Source organism: Nilaparvata lugens, chromosome X (genome assembly GCF_014356525.2).
Source record: "Nilaparvata lugens isolate BPH chromosome X, ASM1435652v1, whole genome shotgun sequence".
Taxonomy (NCBI): domain Eukaryota; kingdom Metazoa; phylum Arthropoda; class Insecta; order Hemiptera; family Delphacidae; genus Nilaparvata; species Nilaparvata lugens.
In genome coordinates this window covers 25,610,773-25,636,935 of record NC_052518.1, presented here as the reverse complement: position 1 = coordinate 25,636,935, position 26,163 = coordinate 25,610,773, and the positions used below count along the sequence as shown (strand labels likewise).

The window sequence follows — 26,163 nt, the reverse complement described above, 5'->3', positions numbered from 1 at the left end:
TGTTTCCCCATCAAATCTTTACAGATGTCAAGTTAATCCAAATTATTTGGTTTAAACTTCCTGCTTTGGAGGTTTAAACTTTCCCAGAGTTTAAACTGATACTGTGCAAACGGAATTTTAGTTTAAACCAAAAAAATCCAGATTTGGTTTAAGCTTTAGCTTAAACTTACACTGTGCAAACGGCCCTAAGAAGGATATGCAAAAATTAAATATAACAGAGGCAGATTTACTAATCAGAGCAGAACTTATCTAACTATCCTCCAACTTATAGGAAATACTGACAAGTTTTAGTGAATCACGCCCCTCTTCCTTCTTCCATCTCTTTCTTTTTTCTTCTGTTTTTTTTTTCTTTCTTTTTCATCCTCTATTCTATTTTTTCTTAACTTTTTTGTTGAACTTGTACAAAAGACAATGACCAAAGCAATGACCAAATGTCTTTTGTCATTTGTCATTGGCTTCATTTAACATTCTGTAGCAGGGCTACGGAATCAGCTTAAAGTTGATGTTTTCCCAAAAGAACCCAGAATTGAAACTTGGTCGCTAGAAAGACGAATCGCTCAGAGTGCGAGGATGAAAGAGTATTGGAGGCGAAAGCGGGAGACCAATGTAAATAATAATAATAATAATAATGATAGCGTTTATGATAATGTTTAATGGTGAATTACTGTGGTCCTTAGTTGGCCTATACAAAATGAATGGTGTTGTACATTCCTTTCTTTCTCATTGTTTGTCTGGAGTTTAGGGTTGCAGCTGTAATCATTTTTGTAGCATCATGATCGTTGGTTCATAATTATTCATAATATCAACGATACAGCTAACTTCAATTGATTCTTTACAGTACAATTTGAAAAATGAATGAACGGTCTGAAGATGAAATGCAATTTGTATTCGATAATACAATAATTCTCTATATGTACTTAAATCGGCCAAGTTTAAACCGTTCATGATCGTTGGAAAAGGTTATCATGGATATAATTTTGACTAGAATAATGAAAGTGAAAGTGCAGTTGAGAAAAGGAAAAGATATAATGAAGAAGTTCAACAAAAAAGTTGAGAAAAAATAGAATAGAGGATGAAAAAGAAAGAAAAAAAACAGAAGAAAAAAAGAAAGAGATGGAAGAAGGAAGAGGAGTGTGATTCACTAAAACTTGTCAGTATTTCCTATAAGTTGGAGGATAGTTGAAATAAGATGGATGGATAGTTAAAATAAATTAGATAAGAATGTTGGTGGTGAAGGGAAGTTGAAAGAGATGTGTGAAAAAAAGGTAGATGAAGAGTTGACTATATCTATTTCGAATGCTATTGTTATATTTCTTTGGATAAGAATAATAATACTATTATTAACAATAATAATACAGAACGGTGGCTCTGTTTCAAATCAATGATTCATCAATTTATAGTTTATAGATATAGTAAATTTATAGATTAGAGAATTGTTCCAGAAATGCTTAACAAGCTTGAAATTACTGGAATATAATAAAGTTGACAAAAATATAAATAATTGTCTAAAAACATCAAAACCCAATCGGTGTCTAGGAAAGATTGTGGTATCTGAAAAGATTTTGATTGATTACTGAATGTTCAGAAGAGAAATTATATAATATGTTTGTCAGGTTTTAGCTAAATCATACAATATTTCATTTTATCGATAGTGTAGTGAGATTTTCTTGGAAAAAATTCGTAGGTAATTTTACGATCTACAGCTCAAAAACTGGCGCGCCGATAGATCGATTCAAATTTCCCACTTCGAATAGCATTTCTGGCACTCTTCGCAATTGGCCAAACTTTTGCGCCAAGGCACATGATTCGTGGATTTGCAAGGAACATCCTCTACACTTCTTCAACTACTTCGAACTGCGCCTTCCATGACTGGAGTTAAAGGAGGACGCGTGAGGCATCGAGATACGGCACTGGCGAGAAGGCGAGTCCCGTACAACGACTTTCACGATTCGTGACAGCCATACAACCTGTTTCGCCCTGTGACGACAAGTTAGATTTACCTCAAGTAAGGAATGGGAACACCTTTCCCGTCCCGGTGATCTCGATCCTGACAGCTGGAAACAGCCGGTGACCGAGGTGTTGGACTCGGTGACGGCCAGCGACGACCGGTTCCAAGGCCCTTTTATCTTGCTGATTCCAAGTGGAACAGCAAGAGAACCTCCAGTAGAGATTGGGAACGCTTTTCCCGTCCCGGAGATCGTGTTCCTGACTGCTGTAAACAGCCGGTGACCGGGGTGTTGGACTCGGTGACGGCCAGCGACGCCCGGTTCCAAGGCCCTTGTATCTTGCTGATTCCAAGTGGAATAGCAAGAGGACCTTCAGTAGAGATTGGGAACGCTTTTCCCGTCCCGGAGATCATATTCCCAGAGGCTGCCAGACTTTTGCTACTCCCGTCTCTCCACGCCCAACTCTGTTAGGCAGTGCGAAAGGACGGCCCCTCTTTCCTAAAAGAGGGAATCATCTAAACATGGCACTCAAGGCCCTTTTCCAACCCCCGACTCGAACGAGGGTGGTTGACGGACACCACACCAAGCACCCCGTCCCCTGCTGCGGCCCACCCCAGACGCCGACTGAGTCTAGCCGGCCCAGAGCGACACTGGGAATTCTGGTAGAGGAAGGTGTGGACAAAAATCTACTCAGAATATGTGTTCAGAGTACTTTTTCCTTTGTGTAAATAATTGTGAAATTCGATGTTTTTTCAAAAGTCGTCAAAACAGCTGTTCTACAGATAAAATATCTCGACTATGTGTTCTTTTTTTAAACTGCTCTACCTACCTACCAACCTCATGCACGAGAAGGAGGTTACAAAGTCCATTTCTCAAGGATGGGGTGGACCCCCCATTAGTTTCCCAGGAAGGAGACTCATGCCAGTTAATAGAGTTGATAAATAACTATACAGAGTATGAATTTGAAAAAAATCGGTCGAGTCATTTTTGAGGAAACCGTGAAAAACATGTTTTTTTTTTTTAGTAATTATCTGCCATTTTTCTCAAGAATATTACGGAGCTCCTGCAATTTTCTCAGAAATGAGACTCATGTCAGTTATAGGGCTTATAAATCCATGGTATAAATTTGAAGAAAATCGTTTAGCGGTTTTCGAGAAAACCGTGAAAACATGTTTTTTTTTAGTAATTATCCGCTTTTTTCTCAAGAATATTACGGAGCTTCTGCAATTTTCCCAGAAATGAGACTTATGTCAGTTGATAGGGCTTATAAATAGCTATCCATGTTATAAATTTGAAGAAAATCGTTAGAGCCGTTTTCGAGAAAACCGTGAAAAACATGTTTTTTTAGTAATCATCCGCCATTTTTCCCCCATCTTGAATTGACTTTCTTATTGTCGGATCCTCATGGTATAAGGACCTTAAGTTTAAAATTTCAAGTCAATCGGTTAATTAGGAATGGAGTTATCGTGTTCACAGATATACACACATATACACACACACAGACCAACACCCAAAAATAATGTTTTTGGACTCAGGGGACCTTGAAACGTATAGAAAACTTGAAATTAGGGTACCTTAATTTTTTTTGAAAGAAATACTTTCCTTGCCTATGGTAATAGGGCAAGTAAAGTAAAAAACGTATGAATGAGAAAAGAAATAGAAACCGGCAAGATTGGAGAGAATCATCAGAATTTGATGGAGCTAGTGATGATGAAAAGCGTAGGAAGAGAAAAATGAGATATAAACAACAGGATATACCCGAAGTACCCGGAGAAAATTCTAAAAAAATTAGGAAACCTTGGATCAAACAAACAAAAGCGAGCAGCAATCTTTGAAAAATAGCAATCAGTTAAATCGAAAGCATTCAGCTCGAATGAAAAAGAGAAGAAAACTAATGAAGCAATTCAAAGTACCCCAAACAGCCAAAGAAAGTCAGTCTTATCAAGCAGTATTGCGTCTAATTTAGTGTTATGTTTTGTTCACGCTCGTTTCATCTTGTGTGTTCTGTTTATGTTTGTTTTTTTGCATGTTTAGTTTACGTTTGTTTTATTTAGTGAAGGCTTGAGGGCAAGCCAATTTGTCAGAATGGCCGAGTGTAGGATATGAGATTTTAGCGATGGTAATTCTATTTTGACGTATGATGTTATCATCATATGAAAGTAGTCATGTGATTAATTCAAAAATCAACATCGTTAATAAAATAAATAAACAAGTTAGTTTTTACAAGAAAAGCTCAATGTATAGATTAAGAAAATATAAAATGTGAATGTGTGAAATGAATAAAAGTAATTGATTTGTAACAGGATATTTATTTATAGAATAATATCCTACATTTTATTTATTTTCCAATCACTTGATAATGTCATTATATAGCCGGAACATGTGACTGAATAATTTAAAAAGGGTACTTAGATTTTTATTTTCATTTATACTGAGTATCTTATTTTAAAACCTGACTGATGTAATGCCATCAGGTCCTCTTGTGAGGAAAACCAAATTAGGTTACATGAAACCAATATGTAGATATTTTGAATAAATAGACCTTCAAGTTCATTAAAAAACGGTTACTTATGTACCGCTACAGCCCTATTTAGTTACTTATTAAGCGCTACAGCCCTACGTGAACCTTGGCCTCCTCAACAATTCGCCTCCGATCATATTTATCACCTCCTCGCCTCCTCCAGTTTCTCACTCCCAAGCACGCCAGATCTCTCTCCACATGTTGGAGCCAGCGGGTTCTGGGGCGACCTCTTCTCCTGGTTCCTTCCATTCGTCCAACAAGCATCTGTTTCTGTGTTCTGTTTTGCTCCGTTCGTTGTACATGGTCCAGTCCAGCTAACTAATTCTTCTAGACTTTATATACCTATTCATAAACGGTAGCACCGTTTGAATATCAAGAGAAGTTTAATCATAAAGTTATGTTCAAGTGCCACCCAATCATTAAGTATTAATTAGTAGTTCTAGTTACATGCTCAGCATGAATGGGTCTATTCTGATGAAATCGGATTTTTCTTTTTTGCGCATCCATGTTACTGTAGGCTTTTCAACAAGACCGCCAATTTTTTCGATTTCTCCAAAAATCTAGTTACTCTAGTTCAAATTAAACAAGTCCCGCTGCATATGTTTTATGGAACTTGCCCCTGATAACACTTCAGCTTATCAATACCACATCAAAGCAGTTTCCTTTGATAACTACCATAACTCATCGATTCATCAAAAATTTCTTAATTAATTTATTGAATCATGAATGTGATTCATTTATTGGCGCTCTCATATCAAAATCGTTTGAAGAGAAACCCATATATATTAAAACTATTGCATGCGCATGTGAAAAATATATGTTTAAAAAATATATGTATATTTTAAATATATATTTATATGTGAAATATATATGTATAAAAAATGTATGTTGATCAATGGTGGCAAAATCGAAATGTGTAAGTTGAGTTGGACAGTGGGACAGTGCCTACATATAACAGTGCCTACAGAACAGCATTCAGTTGATTGGCGGTGTTTGAGTAGTGAAGACCTCCTCATAGCATAGAAAAGTTTCGCTATTAAAGTCCACTTGAGTTTTTCACATTCAAGTGCGTTCCTTTAGTGATTTAGTGTCCACTTATTAGTGTCTACTCTTTTCTGTACGGTTTATTTCGTATTAATGTCCACTCAGATTCAAGTCTGTGTTGTTTAACCTTGAAGTGTGTTCCTATAGTGAGTGATTTGGTATCCACTCTTTTCTTCATAGGTTTCTTCGTATGTCCACTCAGATTTAAGTTGGTGTTCTTAGACTCAAGTTAGTGCAGTGATTTAGTGACTTTTGGTGGATTTGGTGTTTTTTCAGATTCAAATTTGTGTAGTGATTTGGTGATCTATTTCTTTTAACTAAGTAGCATATTTTTACGTTGTCACGTTACATTCAGGCTTTTCGTATTTAAGTGTGTTTAGTGAGAAGGTTCTCTCTTCCACTGAACATCATGCAGGCAGGAAGTAATTGCGATAATATGGAAGTTAAAATCGTGAACACGCCTCCCCATGGAGGAAATATCGTAGCGATGGAAAACTCACGGGTGCTGGTACTATATAACCAACCTATGGAGGTTCAATATAACGAGCCTGTGCAGGTGACAAATACCAAACCACAAAACGCAACATTGAAGGTACGGAATATAAAATCGATGCAGGTACAAAACGCACAGATGCAGGTACCAAATGACGCAATCATGCAGGGTCAAAATAGTTTGATGGTGCAGCAACAAAATAACTCAATGAGGATGGAAGAGGATGATGACTTGATGGAGCATCTCAATAAATTTCTCATGGAACAATTGGACCTTTTAGCAGGTTGGAAAATGTCATCTTAATAATTTACTTTCACATTGAAGTCTTCCAATTCACTGGGCTACAGACCAGTACACTTTACCATAATATCGGGTTCGATTTATTATCCATTTTTTTTGTTATAATCTATATTTATTATAAAAACGAAATGGCAATTGATAAATTATATCATGGTATTCATGGATGGTTATAATATGCTTCATGTAATATTATAAGAAGCCTCAGTTACATTAGCTACAATAATATAGTGACACTAGACAGATACATCTCTTAGATTGTCAGACCATAAAGTATTCTTAGATTTAATTTAAACTTGCGTTTACCAGAATCTATCAACACCAGAATCTCCAATAATAATAATAGTAGTAGAACGGTTGATATTATTCGCTATTTTTGTACATCTTGGAATTTGTATTGGTTCAAGTCTTCCTAGGGGGTGATTGATGTGAATAGATTGGTTGTTTGGTGACTGCATCGGAGACGTTACCCATCTGTCGAGTGTTGGTAAATGTGAATCAACTAACTTGAGAAAACGTGCTTTACAACTTGGGATTATTTCGAGCGGCTTCGAACCATGTATTTTCGAATTTTCCATAATTATACATGTGAAGTAGATAAAATGTAATAACGTTATTAATACATGAATAATAGTAGTGCTCAATCATAATTATCTTTATTCTTTATATATAACGTTCAAGATGGAATTAAATTAAAATAATTGAAGATTTGACGAAATATTGTTAAAAATTTATTTGATATCTTTCAAACTGATTAGTGTCATTTTTTTATCGTAGGTATGTCTCCCAGCCCTGCAATAGATACACAGCCAGTCATGTATTGTGAACCTGTATTCTGGTGCTCCATCAGCTACTACGAACTGAACACTAGGGTAGGAGAAACCTTTCATGCATCACAACCTTCCATCTCAGTCGATGGATTTACAGGTAAGTAAAATGTTCGCAAATTTCTTGACCAAAAGTTGTTCTAGCAAGAAAAATTATTTATTGGGTGTGGTGTATCCTGATTGTAATAAAGTTTTGAGATCTTTCCCCTAATATTTTTTTTGAAAATTTGTTATTCTTTTTATTTTATGGTGTTTAAACCTGGGACTTCATGTTGAAAAATGTATGTATGTCCATGCAGGTCACATTTATTATTACATAATTTATAAGCATTTTTGTAATTAATTATTTGTGATGAATAATTCATTGATAAAACTATATTGAGTAACTAAATGAACGCTTGAAACTTCATTCATACAAATTAATGCGTTAAAAAAATAAAATAATAGGATGGGATCATAATTTACTTTTACTCTTTTTATATTTTGTATTTTCAGAAGCTCTGTTTTTGTACTAGGAAGTAAAGCACTTGGCTTTAATCGATGAATCATCATTGCATTTCTTAGGAGCTCTGGCTATTATCAACTGTTTCTATATCAAAAGTTTTATTAAATAAGTCCCAAATTCTATTTATTTTCAGACTCTTGGTTCTTATGTGTTGCAGGCAACTGGTTTCATAAGACTTATTGGTATAATAATAATAATTTTTATAATGTATTTTACTAGATTTTTCACATGTTATTTGTACTGAAGATTTGTTGAGTCATATTGAATTTTGACTGTGAGTCATACTAGCTATCAATTCAAAAAGAAATAGTTTTCAACTACCAATGAGTTTTATATGACTCGGAAGCCCTCCAGTAAATACTGCTCAAATTATTTATTTATTTATTGAAAGATACAATATGCGAGAGCACCAGGGAAGACCCCATTATTGCTCTCATAACACACAAACTATACAATGTGAAATAAAATTGAGCTTAAAACTGAAAATAATATTTATAAGTCTAAATAAGTGAGGAAGTTTGAGATAAATTTGTAAGAGATGTAAGCCTACTATTCATCATAATATTAAATAATTATTCATAATTAACTATTTTTTTACAATCGTAGAACTTTATAAATTGCGACTACTGAACTAGTACACTGAGTGTGCCAGACACATAACAATAGTATAGTTAATATATTATAAAAAATGACGAGGGTTAACGTAAAATGAACTTTCATGACACGTAATTATCAGACCTATGAATCATGTCACATAACAAAATTTCTATATAAATACTCTTATAAATTTGACTTACAATAATCATGCCTTTCAATAGAGACATAATATTGGATTCAGAATTGAGGTTTTTAATGTTTTGTGGATGCTGATGCAATGTTGCTGATATGGATAGTAGTGATGAGTCAAAAGTCAGGCTATTGCATTTAGAAATTAGCCAAATATAAATCCAACAGTTCACACAAGTTTTCCAACAATCATTCTCCACTGATTTATGGTTTCGCATTTTTTGTGATAAAGCATCTCTTAGATTCTTGTTGAAACGATATCAATAATTGGCAATACTTTTATAAAAAAAACTAATAAGGTTAGAACACTATTCTAAAATGAGAACATTGATGAAGAGTCAAACCTTTATAGTTTCCGGGATAGTACAGCGATAAAGCTTCTTTTATCATCTATATCTCTTTTCAGTCGATATCAGGAACTTTTAAATCAGAAAAATAATATGAATATTTTTTTGGATACACTCTAGTAGCTTTCTACAATGAAAAAAAAAACTTTCAAAGCCTTAAACTATGCAATGTACTAAGATTGAATGGCAATGCCTAATCCTTGGCATTGAGATCAATCGTTTCTGAGTAAACTCAATTTTGAATTCTTGCAACTAAAAATGAATTCATATTCCAATGTAGGCAAATATAATACGAATTTCAGTAGCTACAATGTTGAGCTTTCAAACAAAAAAATTATTTACGTTCATAGTTCTATTAGTTTCATGAAAACATTTCCTAATTAAACTTATAAACATAATAAATACATTTTTTTCCTACAGTTACCCGAAAAAGTGCTCATTCCCGCATCAATTATAGTACGCAAAATACCTTATTCCCACACCCAGAGCGGGAATGTAGATTTGAGTGCGGCAAAGTACTTTGCCGCACTCCAAATTTGCAACATAACAACACAAAATAGTTAACACGCTTTATGACGGTAGAGTGCGGCAAAGTAAAAGAAATGTTGGTAAACCTGAATATGTTGATGGCTGGAAATTTTTGTAAAACAGCTGATTATTACCGTGAGATATTGGATAATGAACAGTAAATAAACAAGAAGTTTTGATAGTATTCAATATCAGTATTTTATTTCTATTCAAGTTATCATGAACGATTTTTTATGTGTGAGATGCCTATGTTTTTAACTGGAATACATTGGAAACATTTATCGACCATTTTTATGATCAAGGAATCAAGTATTTTTATATCTTTATTTACTTTTGTGGTTAGGTTACTCGTGTTAGTGATACTAAAGCTGTGATTGTTATATTTTCAAAACAATAATGTATCCATTAGGTTTGAAACATAAATATTTACACTTCAAAAAAAGTTATTCAGTTCTTCTTCTTCAACTCCCCGTAAAATCTCTACTCACATTTTCGTAGCACAACTTCAATGAATGCCGTTGATCAATAAGACACAGAATACAGAATAGATGTCATTGAATACCGTAATCAAAAACACAGGATTTACAATAATATCCTGTTTTACTCAACAGTGACTTGAATGATTGAAGTTCAGCATTCCAGGTAAATATACTGTCTATATAATATAATTTAATCACGTTTTAAAGAATGCAGTATAACCTTACTTGGGCATATACCTACGTTTCATGCGGTAGGCTACTGAGCGCTTGGCCAGAAAAGCAGAAAGGCCTAATTATTGACAAGTTTACTCATGTATTTACAAAAAAAAAAAACAAGCTGAAACTATATTTTTACACTAATATAGAGTATAATATATCATTCAGACTCAAACTTGAGGATATTTGGAACTGGAATAAATAGTACACATGAAAATTTCATAGAATGGTCAGGTTAGACTTAAGTCTGTCCTGAGGGCTGATTGATCACTAGCCTAATTCTTAATCAGTCCTTGGCATATTAGCTTATTTATTTATTTACATTAATAGAAAAATTAAAACATAAGCTTACAGCTTTGATCACATAGACAAATTAATCAATAAAACAAATTAATGGGCACCGTATAAGCAAAGTTTTGCTGAATAACTTTTGTGTTTTCGGATAGGAGAATATTAAACTGTTAGTCACGCGTGAAGTATAACGTTTGTGAGCCTCATTGATGGCTCAAAAACATATCCAGACAAGTGATATGGCCTTTTCTACACTTGCTGATGACTTCTTGTAGATGAAGTATTATTATAATTGAATCTCATATAACTTTATAATATTCATTCTATTATCATATAGACTGAATTTGGAACAATTCTGTTGTGGAATGGTTGCAATATTTATTATCAGCATTAAAAATACTAGAGATTTACACAAACAAACATTTTATTTGGTATAGGACATGTTTACCGTCTATTACTGACTTTTCACATTCTATGGTAACTGAAGGAAAAATTTAATGTGCAATACGTGCGCAAAGTTTCTTTGCTGCACTCAAGAAACCATCATTCCGCACTCGCCTACGGCTCGTGCGTAAACGTTTCTTTCGGTGCAGCAAAGTGGCACTTTGCGCACTAGTTGCACAAATAACTATTATGGGTGGGCTGAAATAGAATTATTGAATGTTTAAGGAAACAGTTGATCTATATAAGCTCTAATATAATAAACCTTTTTCCGGACCACTTCCTCATAGACTCCAAGATTAGTAGTAAAACTAAACTAAACTAGAAATAAAAACCTGGGCCTGCAGTAACTTTTTCTTCCATATCGACGTATGATTCTCGAGATTTCTGCTCTGACTACTGTTTGCAAGGCTATTTCTTTTAGATATATTTGTTGAAAGTGGACTCGCTTACAATTTTTGCTCTTATTTTTCTCTTTTTTTCCTATCTTTTTCTCCAATACTTCCCTTTTCTTCTGCTCTTCACCATCCATTCCTTACTTTTATACCCTCTACATGGATGGGGAAGCATAGTTGACTAGGCACCCCACCATGAAGCCTGTTTTTTTGTATTTTATTAGAAATATTTTTTTGATTTGGATTTTTGTATCTTTCATTGCGTTGAATTGAATAATTCAACGCATTGATTGATTGATTGATTGATTGATTTCTATATTTTGGGATTTAGGACTGAACATATCAATTTAGATTATACAGTATTAGAAGTTTGAATGATTTGTCGACACCGAAATGCAAGATATCATTTGCTTTGGTTGTGTTTCAGACCCGAGCAACTCGGAACGGTTCTGTTTAGGACTTCTGTCAAACGTGAACAGGAATAGTGTTGTCGAACAGATAAGGCGCCATATCGGAAAAGGTGTCCGGCTGTATTATATTGGCGGTGAGGTGTTTGCCGAATGCTTGAGCGATTCTTCCATTTTTGTCCAATCACCGAACTGCAATCAGAGATATGGCTGGCATCCGGCCACAGTCTGTAAGATACCTCCAGGTAAGACCTTTTTCAGTCTATCATTTTTAGAATCACTGTTGAATACTAATCCCTCATAATCCTCAATATTTGCTCACTGACCTCAAAACAAAAATGCTATTCACTATCTTCATAAGATAAATACATCTACTTACTCAATTCAAGAAAATAAATCCATATTTTGAATTTGTGGATTGTAATTTTTTAGTAGATCCAATTAATTTGAATCAGTACATCACTTGTAGTTGATATACTGTTGCTGGTGAGATGTTATGATATCTATCCATAATGAAAACAGTGGGGTTTTGACAAAATTCCAGTGTTTTCATTACCTCTAGTTCCACTTCTCTTGGTAGATTTATTTAGAATCCATTCTTATAGTAGCACTGTAATTCATTTCCTACTTATCGAATAAACCAGCGTAGAAGCAGGATGACCTCATTTGAAACTCTACAAATTCAATAGTTTGTACTGAAGAATCTGATAATATATAATGGATATATAATGGATTTGTAATAAATTGAGTACACTTATCTGATGGATAATATATAATTTTCAGTTTATATTTTCTCTTTGATAGTGGATCTTTTGTAGAATAACCTGAATACTAACTGAAGCAGACCAATCAATTATTTGTGATCAATCATGTAATTAAAATCAGGGATCGAAACAGTTTGAGCAAATGCATGTTGAATCTTTCCGTATTGTATCTGTTGTCAATGAGTCAATTATGTGACGAATAATGAATGATCTAGATTAAAAAAAAGAGAAAATATCCATTAATTAGTCATTTGTAATTTGTATTGTGTGAGATAGCATCTCATCTTCTGCTAAAACAATATAGTGTTTTTGAAGGTGTAGATTAATGGCGATAAAATTGGAAAAAACAACAAAGAGAATATTGGAGTATTGATTCATGAAGGAATAAAAAACATAGGAAGTGATTTGAAAATCCAATTCAAATACATATTTTTCTACAACTGCGCGTGAAGAAAGAATTTACATACTCAGTTCTCCTCGTAAAACAGCTTATTTCTGAGGAGAATCTACTTTTTCGCTCGCTAACCATCTGCGCATGTGCAGTAGATTTTTTTTACGCTCGCAAATCATTCGCGCATGCGCAGAAGAGTTTCATTACGCTTGCTAATCAGCTGATGATAAGCAGCTCGCCAAAGACAAACCACTCTCGGTCAGATCTTAACCTAAAAAGTCTGTAATTGTACCGATTCTGCAGCCATGATGGATATCAGTGTAGACGAATTATTATAAACTCCGCCAGATATAAGTGATTTAACAGGTTTGTGCAGTTGTAGAAAAAATTTTGTATGTAATTCGCGCGCAATGCTTCCTTATCGCTCTTGCAAAATTATTGTTTTGCGGGAGCGATAAAGTCGCGCATTACGCTCTTACAACATAAATAGCTATTTTAAAACTTGTAATTTTTTCCGTTTGTCTGAAAAGCATTTTTCGGTTAGCATTATTCTCTATAAATTTCGTCTTTATTGTAAGCCTACTGTATTAGGAATGAAAAGAATTATTCATTGATTTACTAATAATTTTTTGAATGTATTACATATTTTGGACTTTTTTTAATCATTGCTTTCTTTCTTGTTCCTCAGGTTGCAATCTGAAAATTTTCAATAACCAAGAGTTCGCAGCTCTATTGTCGCAGTCCGTGTCGCAAGGATTCGAAGCCGTTTACCAATTGACTCGGATGTGTACAATCCGCATGTCCTTTGTGAAAGGATGGGGCGCCGAATATAGGTAGTTTCAAACAAGTTTTATTTCTTCGATTCACTTACTGTTACAACTGTAACAGATTTGTAATAAATTGAGTACACTTATTACAATATTTTCTAAATCTTACAGGGTGACCACGAGAAACATTCAAATTTTAGAAATAAAAAACAATATTAATTTTTCAATTTACTATTTATTCAACTTGAGTAGAATAGTTGTCAGTATATGCCATTTACTTGAAGTAGAGATAATTATGTCAGGATGACGTCCACCTTCCCTGAGGCAATTTTATATTCTGCTCAGGAAGCTCTTCCACATTCGTTCCAGTGTATCATCAATGATCTACGCCACCTCAGAAATTAACGCCGCTTTCAAGTCATCCAATGTAATTTTTATTTGTGGGGACATTTGAAAGAGCAAGTTTATCGACATAAACCCCGTACTTCAGATGACTTGAAAGCGGCGATACGTACTGAGGTGGCATTGATACACTGCAACGAGTGTGGAAGAGCATCCTGGATAGAATGGAAAATTGCCTCAGGGAAGGTGGACGTCAACCTGACATAATTATCTCTACTTCAAGTAAATGTTATATACTGATAACTATTCTACTCGAGTTGAATAAATAGTATATTGAAAAATTAATATTGTTTTCTCATTTCCAGAATGTAATTGTTTCTCATGGTCATCCTGTATTAGTATTTTATTTTTTGTTGTGTGAAATAAATTATTGAATTCCATCATTGGATTAAACGGGATTCTATCCTAATTCTATGTCAGTTTCTCCCACTGGCAGACATGTCCCATTTCTGCTTATCAGACTACTGTATCCTACCATGGTATGATTCTTCTGAGTTTTTACAGTAAGATATACTTTATGCAACGAGTGAATAACTTGAAAATTTATTAAGTGAATCAAAGTTTTTTCATGAGTTAATTGAAATATAATATCTAATATTTTTGACTTGCTAACTCGATAATGTTTGAATCGATTAGCTTATTTATATTTAAATTGTCATAAAACAATGTAATGTCATTGAGTAAAAATATAAGAGTATTTAAATTTAATTTTTCCAAAATAATTCATTATTGATATTAAGTTTTCACTGTATTAAGTTTTCGAGTTTTTTCTGTTATAACTCTTTCTCCTTATCAACAAAACTATAAACTTGTTTGAATTGCTAGTTTAATAAATCAGCAAAGAAAAAATGTACATGTATCTTGCCAAGCAATACGTACAAGAAGGGTACAAGCAGTTACAGTAGTAAATTATAAACAAGTTACAATTTGGCTAGATTTGAAATTTTTCATTTTCTCAATAGCACCACATTATTGCTGCTTTGGTTGTTGTGTGGACAATACTTTGGAACTGAAATCAATGGTTTGCCATATTGTTTATTATGTATTTGATTTGTTTGTAGACGACAGACTGTTACTTCTACTCCTTGCTGGATTGAGCTACACCTAAACGGGCCGTTGCAATGGTTGGACAGAGTCCTCACCCAAATGGGATCTCCCAGACTTCCGTGCAGCTCCATGTCTTAAATGCAAGGTCAATATCACTGATCTACCATAAAGAAAACATAGCATACGAATATCATCAATTAGATAAATGGCGTTCTTCTTTTTTTGCGTCAACAACTTACAATAATCAGATTTCCTTAAGATGTTTATAGCTCATAATGCTCTGATTGCTTGAATGCCGTTTTAGCCAGACGAGTCATAGACCTATTAGGGCCTTCAATTAGCAACTTTCTTCTTTGTAAGTATGTATGCGTGTGAAGTGCATTGATTGATCCTTCCATATGTTGTAAATAATCAATTTACACACTCTATTCTGTGCAGAATTGAAACATTTTTATCTCCCATTATGACCAAATAATGTACGAGAAAATGGAAATTTGTAGACCTACCTTCACTGGATTTTTACGTAGTCATGTTTCCAATTTTTGTTGCCATTCAACAATATAAGGGGGCTCAAATAGTTGAATAATACTATTAATTTCCTATAATTAATTATTTAAAAGATTAGCAACGATCAATAGAATGCATTATGAACAATAAAAATTGTGCAGATCCGAACTGATCTAATAATAATAGTAATAATGAATAAAATTATAAGAATGGAAGTTGTCATTCTATTTTCAGGTGAAACCAGAGAGTATAGGTTAATGTTATTACATTCTATACTTGATGTAACTGTAATGTTATTACTTTCTGGGTGAAAAAGAAACTTTGCGAATAAGCGAACCAGGTAATACTTGTGTTTGGAATAGAATTACTGCATACCGAGAAATACATAATGGAAATTACGAGCGTCGTCCGGTCTGGCGATTAATGCTATTGTCTTACAAAAATAGTAATAATTATTGGAGTGAATCTGTTGAGTGATTATAGGTAATTATAGAGATCACTCTATGGAGTGATCCGTAGTGGATAGAGTGCTTTCGTAGCAGCATAGGGATCCCGGGTTCAAACCTTCCCATTACCAAAAGTTTTTTAACCAGATCACTCCCTTGTTATCAGATGGGCACGTTAAACTTTCGGTCCCGACGAAGTATGACAGTCGTAAGGCCCATTGACGGCTTAAATTATATATTCAGGCGATGGGACCTTCCTGCAAGGGACTCCCCACCAACAAAAGCCATACAAATTTTTAGTAATAACTATACACTTTTGATCTTGACAGATATTATTACAGAACAATAAAACATCGTGAAGTTGATCCAGTAATAACTAATACAACATTTTAATAATCACAAATATCCTACTTATCGATGGATATGAATTATTTTGAATCGGTATTAGATAAATAATATTGACATACATAGGTATTAGTAATCCCGAGATTGACAGTACGTGATCCCGGGATCTCTAGATATCGGAATTTGACCGGGATCCCATGATTGACATCCCTACTCTGAACGTATAGTATAGTTTGTTGAAATGTAGGTTAATTTAACTCAGACACGGTTTCTAATTATCATTTTTTACTGTGAAATATTACACAAAAACTAACATGGTATAGATAATAAATACGCTTCTATTTAACGTTATTTTATTTTCAATTACAGACAGCTTGCGCTTCCATCTCTCCGATAATGAAAAACTTTTGTTTGGAAGTGAATGCAGTTATCGTAACTAAGTTTGTGCTGTGGTATGATTGTCTTCAACCATTTACATTCTCATCACATGCCATGCCAAACGTATACAACTGCCTCGTAGTATGAACAAAGAAAGACATTTTTACAGTGGTTTGTGTTAGAAGGGAATCAGTCTCGTTCGAAAGTAGCCTTGTTTGATTTAAATCTGTAATAATAAATTGTATTGTCATTGTCAGTAGTATTTTACTTACTATGTTCAGTAATGCTAGTTTTACGCATGAGTATGATTGTTTCTGCCCGAAACGTAGTTGAGGCACAGAATAGATACAGAATGGAAACTTGTAATCAAACGACTATCTAACCAATGCTTTTTACATGACCCCAATACTAAACACGTCACGTGACCTTGGGAAGTTCCAATCCTGGTCTTCTGATTGGCTCGTGGCAGTGAACGAGATCAATTGATCCGGATCATTAAAGTGACCGAACCTACCATCAATACTATTACAATGCAGCGCTTCCTAACAAGATGGCGGATTTTGGCGTCAGGGTATAGCCAAGTTTCCGTACTGTATGTATACTGTGGTTGAGGGCCGAATTATCATACGAATGCGGTAAAAACGTAACCGTACAAGTTACTTACACTTTTTTGTCATCTAATAAAGAATAGATAGGAAACACAAAACATTAGCTGCAGGAAAAATGATACACGACTTTAAAGAAAACATATGATTTCATTACAGTACAGTATGCTGTAATAAGATCATATGTATGTTTACTTGTTCAGCTGTTTACAGGCTTGATTTCATGCATGGAAAATTTAATGAGTATGACAAAAACATAATTTACATACCTTATTCAATGGTAATTTTCGTTTCAGATTCATAATCTTATGATAGGTATAACTAAAGTTTGTAGATTCAAATCAATGTTCTTCAAAAGTATCGTTCTACATAATATACTTTTCCAAAGAATAAAATTTGTTATTTATATTTAAATATCTTGTTTCGTTGTTGTGTAGTTAGTTGTTGAACATTATCTGTACTAATGGTATTCCTTCAAATTTGGTTGTTTCAAATTCAGGTTATAAAATCTCGTAGATTTTAAAAAGTCGTAGATTTTGTGTATACTGTATAATATTTTTAATATTGCAATTTCGTATTAGCACGGTAATTGTTCGATTTATTAGTGGCAGAGTTTCAAATTTTCTATCTTTCTCAATGTCAAAACAATTTGCCCGATGTGTTTACCATGTGTTGAATGGTACCTAGTTGAGACAATAGTTATTTCGATAAAATAATTCCGATTTCTTTAACATTGGAGAAGATTTTTCCTATTGGGTTGTGGTTATTGTTATTTCTACCTCAAGATAGAAATTTTCGTTAGTATTTCTGAAGACAGTTCAAGCTCTTGAAGATGTTTAATATATTCAGCAATATGAAGAATCAATTGTATTCTTGTTCGAGACAATGATCTTACTAAATTTAATATCATAATAATTGTATTACAATTCCATAGTTAGTGTATAAACTTTTCTCAATCAAATTGCAAATCAATTTAGTATCTAGCGTTAAAGTTTATTTTTGGGCTCCGAACATTTTGAAGGCTAGAAGATTGAATTTAATCGGTGGTTTTCATGGTAAAAACAAATGAACAAAAAAAAAACAAATGATGAAATTAGATTACATAATATAATTATGGAAACAAATCTTCGGAATACAAGTTCCATATTCATTTTGAAATTGGTTTTATTTGTGTACCGTCAAAGCTGAGGTTTTAGAGAATAAAATTGATAGAATCGTTGATGTATGTATTAAATGTTGTCTAAATTCGAGTTTTATCATAGATCGTCAATCAAATTCGATATTGTCTGAATACATTCATATTTATTAAGCTGTATTGTGATAACTCTGATCTTGGTTTAACTAGAGTTTCTAGCGTTAGGTTTGATTTGATTAGAGCGTATAATATCTAAATTGCACAAATTTATTGATGGTGTTCTTAATCCTCAGCAATTATTTTGAAGATTTGGCTGGCTCAAAATGTCTCTTTTGTATTGCTTTAGTGAGCAAATACAGCGAATGCTACATTGAGCCCAATGTTCAACTTGAGATATACATATTTCAAAGTGAATATATTCAGTATTCTTCAAACAATGATCCAGTGACCGACCACTTTAAGGAGTTTTATGATAATAACTATGAATGTGGAAACTAATAAAAGTACAAATATGTTATTGGTTTGTAACAAATTTGTAAAGTTGGTTTTACATGACAAGTAGTTTCTAGTGCTTTTACCTAAGGCTCATAATATCTTACGTGCTGGATCATTTGTGATTTTTTAATTATGTGTAAAAAAAGAAATAAGTAGTATAGGAATTGTAATGAATTGAAGCATTTAACCAATGATTTTGAGTCTTTTAATCAGCTTGTGAATGATATGTATTGTAATACTACTGTGTGTTATTGACTGATTCCCTTTTCGTATGTGGTCAAGTAGAACATTGATACGTTTTTTGAAACTTTGTTTATTGATGATGAATTGTACAGAAAACTTTGATTAAAATCTTGTATAAATACATCTCTCCGTTTAATCTTTGATTGTACTTCGGTATACCTGAATTTTTCTTCTATTAAAGTGGACATAATATTGTCAGTAAATATTGTAACACATCTGCTATGAAAGCACTACTCCGATTATATATTGCTATTTTTATCATGATGACCTATCATATTTTATACCTATTATTATAATTTGTAACTCTGTTACTGAATAAAATTTAAAATTGAATAAAAATAACATATTAAACTATTCTAATGAGTATTAAGCTCACTAATAAGTCTATAATTTTTCTTCAAATTCTATTTTTTATTACATTTTTGTTATTAATTATTCCGTTACAAATTTCTTGAAAATCTTTTATTTATCCAAAATTATGGCATCTGTAGGCTACCTATTATGTTACTGTGCCGAAATATTTGAAAAAAAATTATATGAATGTCTTCTTCTTCTCTAGCGTAATTGCGGTACACATTCCACAATAGATCATGAAAGCTGATGAAAAATTAGCTCAGACATGCACGGTTTTATCTTGAAAATTCGGAAATTTATTGAATATGAATAATCAATCGCTTGTAGTAGGATGTTCACTACCTTGTTCAGGGCTTGAATTTACGTAAAAATAAAAAATCAAATTACCCTTTCTAACATATATTTCTATTATTCACGACAACTTTATTTTGTTAATTGACTTGAAAACTGATTTAAAGCCAAAAAATGTCGTGAGTAATAATAAAAATGTGTTAAAAAAGGGTAGGCCTACTTTGATTTTTAATTTTTCTATAATAGTAGGTCGTTTTGAAGTTCAACTTCAGCCTTCTGTCGATTCACCCATTCATGGCTGTAGACTTCATCCATTACAATTTTCAACAATATTATTGTAGGCTGCTACTTACTCTACATCATCATTCTCGCACAACTCTATCGTAGACTTATAAGACAAGTAGCATGTGTTGTGCCGAAATGTGGAATATATTATAGGTAACACTTCATCATCTTCGATGGTTAATACTTGATGAATATATTAAAATTGTACTATTTATCCAATAATTTCATATTAATAAATAGTAGGTCTAAAGGCAAATTACATAAATATTATATGAGCAGGTGTTAGTCGGTGCTCCGCAAAAGTATGCTCATTTATTTATTTGATTTCCAACGGTTGCACCAATTTTCAAATTGAGTAGGTCTACCTACAATATGATGTGATAGAATACAAAATAAGACAATAATAGATATAAAAGTAATATAGTAGATGCAAAATAATCTAACAGCACAAATTCAATAAAGCAAATCCCAACAAACTAGTGGTAGATCTGGACCTCAGAATGCTGCTCTAGTGATATACACTTTCCAAGGCTAAAATAAAGATGCCCAATACCATAACCTTCCCCTCAAACACCTTAACAATAACAGACTGAATTATTTAATAGGTATGTAGTACGTATAAATTGCTAGTGCTGCACAAAATCTTCAGCTGGAAATCAGATAACCGAATGAGGGATATCTCCTAACCTAATGAGAGCTGGGACAACCTAACCTAACTAGTCACTGTCTTTCTTTCAATTATTAAATTGAAGTTAATTGATCAATAAAAATGAAAATAAGTCTATTTACATCCTCAGTAAATTTAGAATCTTCATGTGAAATTTAAATTTAATCAGATCAGTTGTTTATGATGCATCAAACATGTATTTCGTATCCCATACATGTACAAGCCATGTGTAAGCCAATTCCTTCCTTATAGTAGGCCCATAGATATGGATAGCTCATTATAGTGTTGAATATATTAATAGATCAATGATTATTTTACTATTACAGATAATTTATATATGAAAGAATAAAATTTTATTTGATTGAAACGACCATTCACTAACATTTTTAAGACAAAACAGACCACTGGCCATCACTCGACGGCTCGACGAACAGTTCGAAATATATATAAAACACTTTAAAGTTTTATAATATAAATATAAACAGGATACATACGACACGGATAGATTAAAAACACTTGAAAACTTACATTTAAACGAGAATTTTCGGAGCTGGGCCCCCTTTGTCAATCAAACAGGAATTGAAGTGGTGCAGATTTGAACATTCTAACGGCCGTGACCACAGAGACGCGGTAGAGATGTTGTGTAGACCATAGAGCACAGACGGACGGACGCGCACCTATTGAAGGAGCATTATGGGATTAGTTGGTGGGCCATGATGGGTTACAAGCGGGAGATTTAAAATTTGAGTGGGTTATGGATAAGGAAAGGTGTAGATAATGAATTGATAGAAAAGAGGATATATAACATGTTACATGTATATATACATATACATATACTTCGAACACTTCGTTGATGTTGGAGTTAGATGTAGTTTCTGTCTTAAATGTTAGCGTCTCTTGAAGTTGTTTACAGAAACTTAAAATCTCTCTATCAGATTTGTTTTTCAATAAATTTAGTCTATAGAGATACCCAAATTTCTCTTCATACTTTTTAAGCTCAATAAAAGTGAACTCAGTGCTTTCAGTAATTTTATCAATGAGAATATAGAAAAAATCTGTTCTGAAAACGTCTTCTGCATTTGAGCTTATATCATCTTCTCCTTCATAAGAAAAGCTGGATTTCTTTTTTCTATGTTTAATTTTCTTGAACTCTTTTGATATACTAACTTCTTCAGCAATCTCATTTGCACTGACCATTGCAGAGACTAGGCCATTATTTCTGTACTCAGCCAACCAAGATAGAAACTTATCGAAGTGATTTATTGCTGATCCTAGGTCCATGTCAGCTCTTTGCCACATTTTACTAATAAACTGAATTTTTACCAACAAATCATACCAAACAATTAATGAAAGTATGAAAGAATTTCATTTGTGAGTGTATTATATTCGCTGGCAGTAGCAAAATCATTAGAAGAATCTGAAAGTTCTTCTAAACACTCAGCAATCTCTTTTAGTTGATAACGAAAAGCTTTAACACTTTCTACTCTACATTCCCATCTAGTTTCTGATAGAGGCTTCAAAGGAAGGGTAATATTTGTTTTGTTTTTTAGAATACTCCATTTATTCGATGAAGCAGAAAACAATGTATAAAGCCTTTGTAACGCTCGCAAAAAAACATACAAGCCATACAGTCGCCGAAACTACAGTTAGCCTAGCAGCTAATAGTTAATGCCCACCCACTCAAAGTGCGTTTGAGTAAACAATAATCATAATCTGGAAATTAGTTGTACATAGGATCGAAGTTTTGCCGATTATATAGGGTATTTCAAATTGAAATATTAAATTTTAAAATTCCTTCTTAATTTTTTTTCTGTGTGGGGCCCCAGGAACCGCCTTGTTCACCTTCATGTAGAGCTGCCTCTGCAGATAGATTAAAAACTTACATTATAAACGAAAATTTTCGAGAGCTGGGCTCCCTTTGTCAATCAAACAGGAAGTCTGAAAATTTTCGTTTATAATGTAAGTTTTTAAGTGTTTTTAATCTATCTGCAGAGGCATTATAAACGAGAATTTTCAGACTTCCTGTTTGATTGACAAAGGGAGCCCAGCTCTCGAAAATGTATGTTTTTTCGTTTATTTTTCATAGGATGGCACCATCCTATTCAAACCTGTTCATGGGCCTCCTTGAACAGGATTTCTTTTCTAAACAAACCCTATCCCTCCTGATATGGCTCCGTTTCATTGACGACATATTCCTCTTATGGCCTCATGGACATGATACCCTCTCCCACTTCCTCAATCAACTCAACTCCAACTACTCTGTCTCCTTCACCTGGAATATCTCTGAATCCTCCATCAACTTCCTAGATGTCAACGTAATCCTTTCCAACTCCAATGCCTTATCCACCAATACTTTCACCAAATCCACCCACACTCAACAGTTCCTACACTTTGAGAGTTGCCATCCCTACCACATTAAAGGATCACTCCCACGTTCCCTCTTAATCCGAGGCCAAAAAATTTGCAGTGATCCCCACCACCTTGACCAGTACCTCAAAAAACTCCACCAATCCCTCCTGAAATGTAACTATCCTGAAAGGTTGTTACAGAAACAAATTTCCTCCAAAACAGACACTAATCCAACCACAAAAAATTCCCAAATCCCACAAACTCCAAAGCTCTGTACCACCTACTTCCCTGGAATTGTAAACCTCAAACCTGTCCTTGAAGATCTGTTCCATGTCGTCTCCTCCAATCCATCTACCAAACACCTTTTCCAGCAACCACCCACCCTCATTTACAAGCAGCCCCCCAACCTCAAAAGAATTTTCAGTAAAAACCAATCATTCACCTCTGATGAAATCCCAACTCCATCTGGTACCCTACCCTGCAAACACCCCCGCTGTAAAACCTGACCTTTCACTGATCCTTCCATTTCCTTTACCAGTCCTATCACCAACTACACCCATCAAATCCATTAATCCGGTAATTGCATCTCCAAAAATTGCATCTACCTTCTTTCCTGCAACTTCTGTCCTGCCTTCTACATAGGTGAAACCACCACTGCTCTAAACCTCCGGATCAACAATCACAGGGCTTCCTTTAAAAATAATACTTCCCTACCCATCCCTAACCATGGCTCTGAGCACAACAAGAACTTTGACCAATGCTTCAAAGTCAGAGTCCTTGCCACCCTTCCTCCCACAGCCCCCTCCATAGATGTCAAGATGAAAGAATTGGCTTTTATTTGGGTGCTTGGAGCTGCTTCCAGTCCTGGTCTCAACAGACAGCAATAGTACCATAACTATCGACTCTACACCAACTGTTCAATTAAATTGAAATAAATTTCATCATATCATGAAAAATTTCACAGCTATCAAATATATAATAAATTTTCAATAAAAATAAAAAATAAATTTCATTCCAATTCAATTCTATAATTCCATTTTCTAATTTTATTCTACTTCATTTCTGATTTCCAATTTTAAATCTCCTCTTTTCTATCAATTCATAATCTACACCTTTCCTTATCCATAACCCACTCAAATTTAAAATCTCTCGCTTGTAACCCTTAATGGCCCACCAACTACTCCCATAATACTCCTTCAATAAGTACGCCTCCGTTGACTTGCCGATGACTTGCAAATATATCGGCACTGCAAGAAAAATGACTTCAACGTCACAGTTGATGAAGGCAATGCTGACCTGACTCGTTTGGTATGATGGACTGAAAATTAACGAGACTAAATCAAAATCAATAGTGATAGGTTGTTCAAGACTTTTAAACACACTTGACATAACTAACGGACCATTTATAAAATTGAATAACATACAATTGCAATTCTAACGTGAAAAATTTAGTACTTACAATGACAAGGACTCTTGACTGGACCAGCCACGTTACTTAGACTTGTAACAGGGACATTGGGGGGATCATGACATTAATGAGAATCTCTGACTTCATTCCCTTTTCAAGGAAGATTATGTTGGTAAAGACTCTGATCTTCCCGATCTTCAACTACTGTGACATTGTGACTCTTGACATGACAGTTCAACTTCTGCAGAGGATGCAGCGTGCACATAATTACTGTGTTCGCTCTATCTTTAACCTGAGACGTGACGACCATGTAACTGAATACTCTAACAGACTTGAACTTATGAAGCTGCGTGAGAGTAGATCACATCATGCTTTGTGCTTCCTCTATAAGATATTGAAAACTAAAACCCCCAAGTATCTGGCAGTAGAGTACCGTTATTTGGGTGATTTTGGTCGTGGAGGAACGCGGCATGGATCCCATCTGCTGGCTATCCCAACACATAGGACTGTTATGTACAACAAGTCGTTCCTTGTGACAGCCTGTAGTTTGTGGAATTCTCTGCCTGCTGAGCTAAGGCTTGTTGAGGGACATCGTTGGTTCGGAGCGGCTGTCTTTCGGTGGATCAGAGGTGGTGGACTCGGCTGGAATGTTCACTGAATTATCGTGTGTGTTGGTGTGTGTGTGTGTGTGTGTGTATGTGTGTGTGTGTGTGTGTGTGTATGAGTGTATGTGCCTCTGTGCTGTACACGATATCTCATCTCCCAATTTGGAACTTAAGAAGGCATTTATCTAGGCCTATCTATCTATCTACAGGCTAACCTTAACAAGAGTAAACAAATTGTTAAATTTATTAATTATTATCTGTGAAAAGTCACTCCTGGTGTCTTCTTTAAACTTCTGTTTGTACATCCAAATGAACAACAGGTTACCATTTTGATGAAAACTTTTATTTTCTCATTAAAAGTCAATTAAATGAACATATTAGCACAGATTCTGATGCTATGACTGCAGTGCAAGGTGCAATGTTTTGGTCAAACCAAGATGGCCGAAAAGATGCGCAAACCAGAATGCGCGGAGACAGCCAAACTTTGTTTTGCCTACTCCACGATCCTCCTTGATACTATAGTGAAGTCCACGTTATAACGGCACAGAACGTTGCCAATCCTCTGTCTTGTCAATGCCTTCTATAGACGGTTGCTGATACAGGTTCATTATGACAATTTATGATAATTTAAATTAATTATGATAATTTATAAATTTATACTCATTTGATAGTTTATAAAATGGCAAAGTTTTTTCATTATTGGAAAAATATTGTTACCGTGAAAAAAAAATCAAGAAAAAACTGTTTGAAAAGTTTAGATTTTAACTCGACTTTGAACTTTTTTCAACTTGTATCTCAATAACAATTGCAGATACGAACTTCTAACCAGTTTCATTGAATTTCTCAGCCAAATTTCCTATAGAAAAAGTATTTTTACGCCCTCAATCACTCGACACAAAGCTATCAAATTGTAGACAATTATTCACACTCAAACAAGATAAGTCTCGTTTTTAATCAAAAAATCTAATTTAAACTGAAATTCTGATTCGAGGATTTGAGCTAGACACCTGTATTTGGTCTCATTCGAAAGATAATCGAAAATCAAAAGTTTTTGCGCTATAAAAATTATTTTGTACCCTGGAAAAAAAATCGAGAAAAATGTGTCTGAAGTTTTTAAAAAAATTGACAATTTCTTAGTCTTTTTCATTTAATTTTT

At 34.0% G+C, this 26,163-nt stretch overlaps 1 protein-coding gene across 1 annotated transcript in view; it reads left to right on the top strand.

Annotated features, from left to right (window-relative positions):
• Positions 1-19,171, top strand: part of LOC111051372 (mothers against decapentaplegic homolog 3) — a 40,030-nt gene extending 20,859 nt beyond the window's left edge. The window contains exons 4-8 of the mRNA XM_022337880.2: positions 7,079-7,228; positions 11,544-11,768; positions 13,367-13,511; positions 14,909-15,039; positions 16,562-19,171. Coding sequence (XP_022193572.1) covers positions 7,079-7,228; positions 11,544-11,768; positions 13,367-13,511; positions 14,909-15,032 — 644 coding nt within the window. The 3' untranslated portion in view covers positions 15,033-15,039; positions 16,562-19,171. The remainder of the gene's footprint in view (positions 1-7,078; positions 7,229-11,543; positions 11,769-13,366; positions 13,512-14,908; positions 15,040-16,561) is intronic.
• Positions 19,172-26,163: the final 6,992 nt, after the last annotated feature.